This window comes from Neopsephotus bourkii, unplaced genomic scaffold (assembly GCF_033783945.1).
Source record: "Neopsephotus bourkii isolate Nb327-2 ecotype Australia unplaced genomic scaffold, CSIRO-AGI_Nbou_v1 NB_61, whole genome shotgun sequence".
Classification (NCBI taxonomy): Eukaryota; Metazoa; Chordata; class Aves; order Psittaciformes; family Psittacidae; genus Neopsephotus; species Neopsephotus bourkii.
The window spans coordinates 9399-16793 of NW_026900578.1; the positions used below are offsets into that span (position 1 = coordinate 9399).

A 7395-nucleotide genomic window follows, 5' to 3' on the forward strand; every position below is an offset into this window, starting at 1 on the left:
CCACCCCAGCTCCAGATCCCAGCCCCAACCCAGTGTCTCTAGTTCAGCTCAGTCTGATGGGATTTATCCAGATCCAGGCCCACACTCAGTGTTTCAGCTCATTCCCACAAGCCGTACTTTCCAGCTCCAGGAGATTCATTCCAGTCCAGCTCTGCCTTACCCCAGCTGCAGCCAAGATCCCAGTCCCAGCAGGCCCCAGCCCAAGGGAAGATCCCAGCCCTCAGTGATTTCACCTCATTCCCACAAGCTTTATTCTCCAGCTCCAGGAGATTCATTCCAATCTAGCTCTGCCTTATCCCAGCTCCAGTCTGCAGCCAAGATCCCTGTCCCAGCCATTTCACCTCATTCCCACAAGCTTTATTCTCCAGCCCCAGTGCTTTCATTCCAGCCCTTGCTCTGTGGAGGTTCGGCTCTGGCTCCAAGGTCTCTATTGCAGCCCAGCTCCAGATCTCAGCCCCAATGCAGTGTCTCTAGTTCAGCTCAGTCCTATGGGACTTACCTAGGTCCAGCCCCACACTCAGTGTTTCAGGTCATTCCCACAAGCTTTATTCTCCAGCTCCAGGAGATCCATTCCAACCCAGCTCTGCCTTACCCCAGCTGCAGCCAAGATCCCAGTCCCAGCAGATCCCAGCCCAAGGGAAGATCCCAGCCCTCAGTGATTTCACCTCATTCCCATAAGCTTTATTCTCCAGCCTCAGTGCTTTCCTTTCATCCCTGGCTCTGTGGAGGCTCAGCTCTGGCTGCAAGGTCTCTAATGCAGCCCAGCTCCAGATCCCAGCCCCAACCCAGTGTCTCTAGTTCAGCTCAGCCCTATGGGATTTATCCAGAGCCAGCCCCACACTCTGTTTCAGCTCATTCCCACAAGCTGTACTTTCCAGCTCCAGGAGATTCATTCCAACCCAGCTCTATCTTACCCCTGCTCCAGCTGAGATCCCATCTCCAGTCCCAGCCCCAGACAAGACCACAGCCCTCAGTGATTTCATCTCATTCCCACAAGCTTTATTCTCCAGCCCCAGTGCTTTCCTTCCATCCCTGACTCTGTGGAGGCTCAGCTCTGGCTCCAAGGTCTCTATTGCAGCCCAGCTCCAGGTCTCAGCCCCAGAGCAGTGTCTCTAGTTCAGCTCAGTCCTATGGGATTTACCTAGGTCTAGCCCCACTCAGTGTTTCAGCTCATTCCCACAAGCTTTATTTTCCATCTCCAGGAGATCCATTCCAACCCAGCTCTATCTTACCCCAGCTGCAGCCAAGATCCCAGTCCCAGCAGATCCCACCCTCAGGCAAGATCCCAGCCCTCAGTGATTTGAGCTCATTCCCACAAGCTTTATTCTCCAGCCCCAGCGCTTTCCTTCCATCCCTGGCTCTGTAGAGGCTCAGCTCTGGCTCCAGTCTCTATTGCAGCCCAGCTCCAGGTCTCAGCCCCGACCCAGTGTCTCTTGTTCAGCTAAGTCCTATGGGATTTAATCAGATCCAGCCCCACACTCAATGTTTCAGCTCATTCCCACAAGCTTTATTTTCCAGCTCCAGGAGATTCATTCCAGTCCAGCTCTGCCTTATCCCAGCCTTCAGTGATTTCACCTCATTCCCACAAGCTTTATTCTCCAGCCTCAGTGCTTTCCTTCCATCCCTGGCTCTGTGGAGGCTCAGCTCTGGCTGCAAGGTCTCTAATGCAGCCCAGCTCCAGGAGATCCCAGCCCCAACCCAGTGTCTCTTGTTCAGCTCAGTCCTATGGATCTTACCTAATTCCAGCCCCACACTCAAGTGTTTCAGCTTATTCCCACAAACTGTACTTTCCAACTCCAGGAGATTCATTGCAAACCAGCCCTCTTATCCCACCTCCACCCAAGATCCCAGCCCTCAGTGCTTTCACCTCATTCCCACAAGCTTTATTCTCCAGCTCCAGCACTCTCATTTCAGCACACATCTGGTTCAAGGTCTGTATTTCAGGCCTGCTCCAGGATATCCCAGGCCTCAGTGATTTCAGGTCATTCCCACAAGCTTTATTCCCTACACCATATACAGTGATTGAGCACCGGCTCTGCCTCAGGCGAGCTCCAGCTCCACCGCATCCAATTCCTCCCGAGCCCATATCCCAGCTCCAGTCCCGCGGGTACGCTGCTACCGCCAGCGCTGGGCCTCGGGCGAGGCCGGAAAACAGCGCCCGGCCGCTACGCCTCAGCTGGCTCTGCTCCACTCGGGCCCGGCCGGCCCCCGGCGCCGCGGCCTAGCTCCGAGCTCCTCCCCCAGCACCGCCCTCAGGCCCCGCTCGGGGGCTGACACCGTCTCTCGGCAGCGCCAGTCCCGCATCAAATGCGCCGGCAGCCCCCGACCGACGGGGAGAGTCGGGGATCGTTGACAGCAACCCCCGCCAGAGAGCGGCCTCGTCCCACCTCAGCACGCAAACTTCTCCGTCCACACCGCGTTCACACCACAGCTCAACAACACTATCTTTATTATTGACCTCCCCCACCCCTCCAAAGCCGCGATCCCCCCGAATCGCCATCGCCTCGCACACCACCCGCGGCACTGAGCACCGGCCCGACTACACACAGCGGGCAGAGGCAGGGGTCCCTCCGCCCCACTCCCTGCGCCTCCTCCCGCTCACCGGCACGCCTCGCCCCTCCGCTCCGCCTCCGCTGCTCCGCCCCTCCGTCTCCGAGCCATCGCCCCTCAGCGCTCGCTTTTTATAGCCTCTGGGCGCCCTGTCCAGCCAATCACGCCCCGCCCCTTCCCGCCTCGCCCGTCTTCTCTCCACCCATCAAGCCCCGCCCGTTTCAAACCCTTCCGTTCCCGCTCCTCCCAATCCCGGCCCGCCCTTTCAATCCGGCCCCGCCCCCTCTCTGTTTCGCCCAACCCCGGCCCGCCTCTTCAATCCGGCTCGCTCTTCCCTCTGTTTCGCCCAATCCCGGCCCGCCCTTTCAATCCGGCCCCGCCCCCTCTCTGTTTCGCCCAACCCCGGCCCGCCTCTTCAATCCGGCTCGCTCTTCCCTCTGTTTCGCTCAATCCCGCCCCGCCCCTTTCCTCCGGCGCTCCCCGGGTGTGGCGGTTTGAAGGGGCACCCGGAGCGGCCTCTGCGGAGCGCCCGGTCGTCCTCCCCGGAACTCAGCACCCACTGTGGGTCCTGCGGGACGCGCCCCCTGAGGCTCCAAGGATGTGCGGTGGGACCGGGAGTGGGGAAGGCGAATTGAAGGGGCGGGCCGGCACTGGGAGAAACGGAGAGGGGGCGGAGCCGGATTGAAGAGACGGACCAGGATTGGTAGGAACGGAGACGGGAGGGTCTGAAGCGGGCGGGGGGGGAAGGAGCGGGGCGTGATTGGCTGGGTAGGGGAAGGCGGGATGGGGGCGGAGGCTATAAAAGGGGAGCTCTGAAAGGGAGCAACTGTTGGGTGCGGGGCAGTGGGGTGCCGGTGCCTTTGCCCGCTGTGTATGCACGGGTCGGCTCTCTTTCCGCGGGTAGCGTCCGAGGCGGCACTGGAAGCGGTTCGGGGGCATGGCGGTCTGGGGTAGGGAGCGCTGTACAGGGCAGGGTCAATAATAAAGCTGATGCTGTTGAGCTGTGTGTTGACACCTTGCACGGTGTGTACGGAGCCATCTGTGTGCTCAGGCGTACACGTGCTCCGTCGTTTCCCCTGAGCCGGGCGGTGGCACCGGGGGGTGGTTTCAGCCCTGAGCGGGGATTGAGGGGTGTGCTTGGAACTGAGCCGCGGCACCGGGGACCGGCCGGGGTAAGGGGCGGGCCCAGGCGCGGCAGCCCCAGCCCCAGCTGAGGCACAGTAACCGAGCTCTAGGTTTCCCACCTTGCACAAAGCCCAGCGCTGCCGGGCTCGGGCGGAGACAGCCGCGGGGCTGGAGCCAGGATAACGGCTCGGGATGAACTGGATGCGGTGGGGCTGGAACTGACCTGATGCAGAGCTGGAGCTGAATAATTGAGCATGGGGCTGAGAATACAGGTTGTGGGAATGACCTGAAGTCAGTCGGGGCTGGGAACTCGTCTGAGGCTGGAATACAGAGCCGGAGCAAAGACATGACACAGCCGGGCTGGAATGAAACCTCTGCAGCTGGAAAAGAAAGCTTGTGGGAAGGAGCTGAAATCTGTCAGGGCTGGGATCTTGGCTGGAGCTGGAATAGAGAAACAGGTCCCTGCTCCGGGGACGCTGCCAGTTTTCCCCCAGGAAGCGGGTCCCGTGCGCGGCAGCTCAGAGGGAAGCGCAGTTGGAGCCGCTCTCCCCCTTGGAGAGGAGCGGGGAGCTCAGCACAGCCCCGGAGCATCCCTCCCATGGGCCGAGCACGCCCAGAGCAGCTTGTGGCCAGCTCTGCCCCGTGCCTGCTGTGGAGACCCACAGCACTGGCTGACCTGTAACTAGAGAAGAGCTCCTGAAGCTGCTCCTGGCAGCGAGTGTCTGTATGTAGCGCTGCTTCCTGCCTCCAGAGGCTGGGAAAAGCACGCTTTTGGGTGGCACAACCCCAACGCTTCTTCTTGCCATTACTGACAGCCCCCAGCCGTGAGTGCTGAGCCTGATGGGTTGATGGGCAGCACTCAGCACCCAATTCCCTCACCCCAGCCCCACCAGGGACACATTTCCTTACCCCTTTAACCCACGGTACCCCGTGGGGACGGGGCTGTACCGGTGCTGTGGAGCTACAGGGCCACCCCGGCCACGCTCCCTAACGCCCCTCACCCGGGCTTGGGGCGGCCGCTATCGGCTCCACCCCGCAGCGCTCGGGGAGGGGCGGGCCGAGCGCGTTGCTTTCCTCCTCCGGGGGAGCTGTTCCGGGTCGCGGAGGCGGGATCCGCGGTGGTACCGGCGATATGGTGGGGCTGGGGGCCGGCGGGAGGTGTGGGGCGCGGTGAGGCCGCGGCGGGCTCTGACTGCACTTCCCTTCCGTAGCGGTTCCGGTTCTGCGGGGACCTGGACTGCCCGGACTGGGTCCTGGCCGAGATCAGCACCCTGGCCAAAATCGTTAAGTGCCCGCTCCCCCCGGACTCTGCCCGCTCCCGTCCCGCCGAGCCCGCTGCTCACCCCCCCTCTTGTCCTTCTCTTCCTCCTCCCGCAGTCCTCGGTGAAGCTGAAGCTGATCTGTGCCCAAGTGCTGCGGGACCTGCTGGGCGGGAGCATGGAGGTGAGTGACGGGGAGACACCGCTGGTGTGCTTGCTCCAAACGGCACCTCCGCGGCGGGTGCTGCCGGCCAGTACTGCCAGTAGTGACTTGGGTAGTGAGTAGTAATCCTAAGGTGAGCATTCCACTAGCATATAGAATCGTATTCCTGAGGTACCCATCCATTCTAGTGGATGGGTACATCCATTCTAGTTGGAACTGGATGAGCCTTAAGGTCCTTTCCAACCAAACCAGTCTGTGATTGTACGATTGCTGGTGTTGGCTGTGGTGCTGTGCAGTACCTCGTGCTCACTACGATAGCCTCACATGCTGCTCTCCCACAGTATGAGAAGATCCTGAAGCTGACCTCAGATGCCAAGTTAGGTGAGCACTGCTGCCCTGGACCCTACCGCAGCTCCATCCCTAGGGACGGGCAGTGATGTGGCTGGGGCTGCAGAGCTGACCCTTCCCCATGCAGAGTCGGGGGATGTGAAGGCCACCATCGCTGTCCTCGGCTTCATCCTCTCCAGTGCTGCCAAGCACGGTGTGGACAGCGAGTCCCTGTCCAGTGAGCTGCAGCAGCTGGGGCTGCCCAAAGGTAGGGGCGACCCTGGGGGTGTCACCGTGGTCGGGTCGGTGCCATCGGACAGTTTTGTTGTGCCCTGGCAGAACACGCCAGCGGGCTGTGCCGGTCCTACGAGGAGAAGCAGAGCTCCCTCCAGGACAGCCTGAGGGCTGCCAGTCTGAGATGTGAGTGTGCCATGGTCTCAAGGGGATGTACTGGGTCTTGGGGAGGGTCTTTGTTCTCTGGGGTCAGGGGGGTTTGGGTCTTGAGTGGCATGGCTTGGGTCACACAGTGATGGTGTTGGGTCTCAGGGTGGGGTGTTTGGGATCAGGGATGGGCTGTTTGGGATCGGGGTGTGTGTGTGTGATGCTGCCCCATTGCCTGCCGCAGTGAGCCGGCTGGGCTCGGTGTGCTGGCGTGTGGATTACACCCTCAGCTCCAGCGAGCTGCAGGAGGTCCATGAGCCCCTCGTGCACTTGACGTTCACCGTGCGGGATGGGCAGCGCGGGAGCACAGAGGCTGTGCCCATGGCGGTGTCGGCCGACAAGTTCCGGGTGCTGCTGGCAGGTGAGGCCGCAGGAGGGGAGGTGGCAGCAGGGGTGGGGGACACCGCGGGGCCGGAGCGGCTCCCCCACGGCCTGCTCCGTGTCTCCGCAGAGCTGAAGCAGGCGCAGGCGCTGATGAACACGCTGAGCTGAGCCGGGCGAGAGGTCCCGGTGCGCTCGGAGCCAGCTCCAATAAAGGTGTCTATGACAGACGCGCTTTGGTGTCGCTACTCCTCCGGTGGACTACAACTCCCGACATGCACCGCGGCCCGTTGCATGGGCTGCAAGGCTGGACTACAACTTCCGGCGTGCACCGCGGGCCGTGCAGCCAATGGGGAGCGAGGGGCGGGGCATAGTTGGGGGTGTGTCCCCAGGGGCAGTGCTTTCGGCCGGTGCGTCCGGTCCCTGTGGCTCGCTGGGTCCGGTCTCTCCGGTGCGTCCGGTCCTGCGGCCATGCCCGAGTGCCCGGAGCTGCACCTGGCCGGGCGCTACATCAACGAGGCGTGCGGCGCGCTGGTGTTCTCGGGCGGCGTGGAGCGCTCGGCGGTGGGCAGGGGCCCGGAGGTGCCGTTCAGCAGCGAGGCTTACCGCATCTCTGCCACCGCCCGGGGCAAGGAGCTGCGCCTGACGCTGACCCCGCTGGGCTCCGCCGGTGCCCCCCAGGAGCTGGTTTTCCGCTTCGGCATGTCGGGCTCGTTCCGGCTGTGCCCCGCCGCCCAGCTCCCGCGCCATGCTCACCTCCGGTTCCGCACCCGCGACAGCCCCCCGCGGGTCCTCTGCTTCATCGATGCTCGCCGCTTCGGGTCGTGGCGCCTGGGGGACGCCTGGCAGGAGGGCCGCGGGCCCTGCGTCCTCTCCGAGTACCAGGCCTTCAGGTGAGCATCCAGCAGGCACGGGGAGAGCCCCCAGCTCGGCTTCAGCTGAGGTGAGCGTCCTGATGCGCTCCCCCGCAGGGAGAACGTGCTGAAGAACCTGGAGGACAAAGCTTTTGACAAGCCCATCTGTGAGGCCCTCTTAAACCAGAAGTTTTTCAATGGAATTGGGAATTATCTCCGTGCTGAGATCCTGTACAGGTAAGATGGGGGGAGAGGCTTCGGCAGCAGGAGTTTGGCAGAGTTTTAGTGGTGGCTTCTCACCTGGTAGAGAGGGGCAAGTGCCAGAACTGAGGGCTGAGGTCCTCTGAAGAGGGAC

General features: G+C 62.3%; 2 protein-coding genes across 2 annotated transcripts; both read left to right on the forward strand.

Annotated features, from left to right (window-relative positions):
* Positions 1-4733: 4733 nt before the first annotated feature.
* LOC133212153 (COMM domain-containing protein 4-like) lies at positions 4734-6416 on the forward strand. The gene is made up of 8 exons (XM_061353223.1): positions 4734-4810; positions 4887-4958; positions 5053-5118; positions 5439-5478; positions 5573-5692; positions 5764-5844; positions 6050-6226; positions 6317-6416. The coding sequence occupies exons 1-8, from the start codon at positions 4808-4810 to the stop codon at positions 6355-6357; spliced, it is 600 nt and encodes a 199-aa protein (XP_061209207.1). The 5' UTR covers positions 4734-4807; the 3' UTR covers positions 6358-6416.
* A 225-nt stretch (positions 6417-6641) lies between these two features.
* LOC133212158 (endonuclease 8-like 1) lies at positions 6642-7380 on the forward strand. The gene is made up of 2 exons (XM_061353235.1): positions 6642-7079; positions 7158-7380. Exons 1-2 carry the CDS (start codon positions 6658-6660, stop codon positions 7279-7281), a joined length of 546 nt encoding a protein of 181 aa, XP_061209219.1. The 5' UTR covers positions 6642-6657; the 3' UTR covers positions 7282-7380.
* The last annotated feature ends 15 nt before the right edge of the window (positions 7381-7395 follow it).

Excerpts from the sequence above, each read along its gene's own strand:
- LOC133212153 (XM_061353223.1), top strand. Across the intron at positions 5,119-5,438 it reads TGCTGGGCGGGAGCATGGAG|TATGAGAAGATCCTGAAGCT; the intron begins GTGAGTGACGGG and ends GCTCTCCCACAG. Across the intron at positions 6,227-6,316 it reads GTTCCGGGTGCTGCTGGCAG|AGCTGAAGCAGGCGCAGGCG; the intron begins GTGAGGCCGCAG and ends GTGTCTCCGCAG.
- LOC133212158 (XM_061353235.1), top strand. The coding sequence starts at position 6,658 with ATGCCCGAGTGCCCGGAGCTGCACCTGGCCGGGCGCTACATCAACGAG. Across the intron at positions 7,080-7,157 it reads TCCGAGTACCAGGCCTTCAG|GGAGAACGTGCTGAAGAACC; the intron begins GTGAGCATCCAG and ends GCTCCCCCGCAG.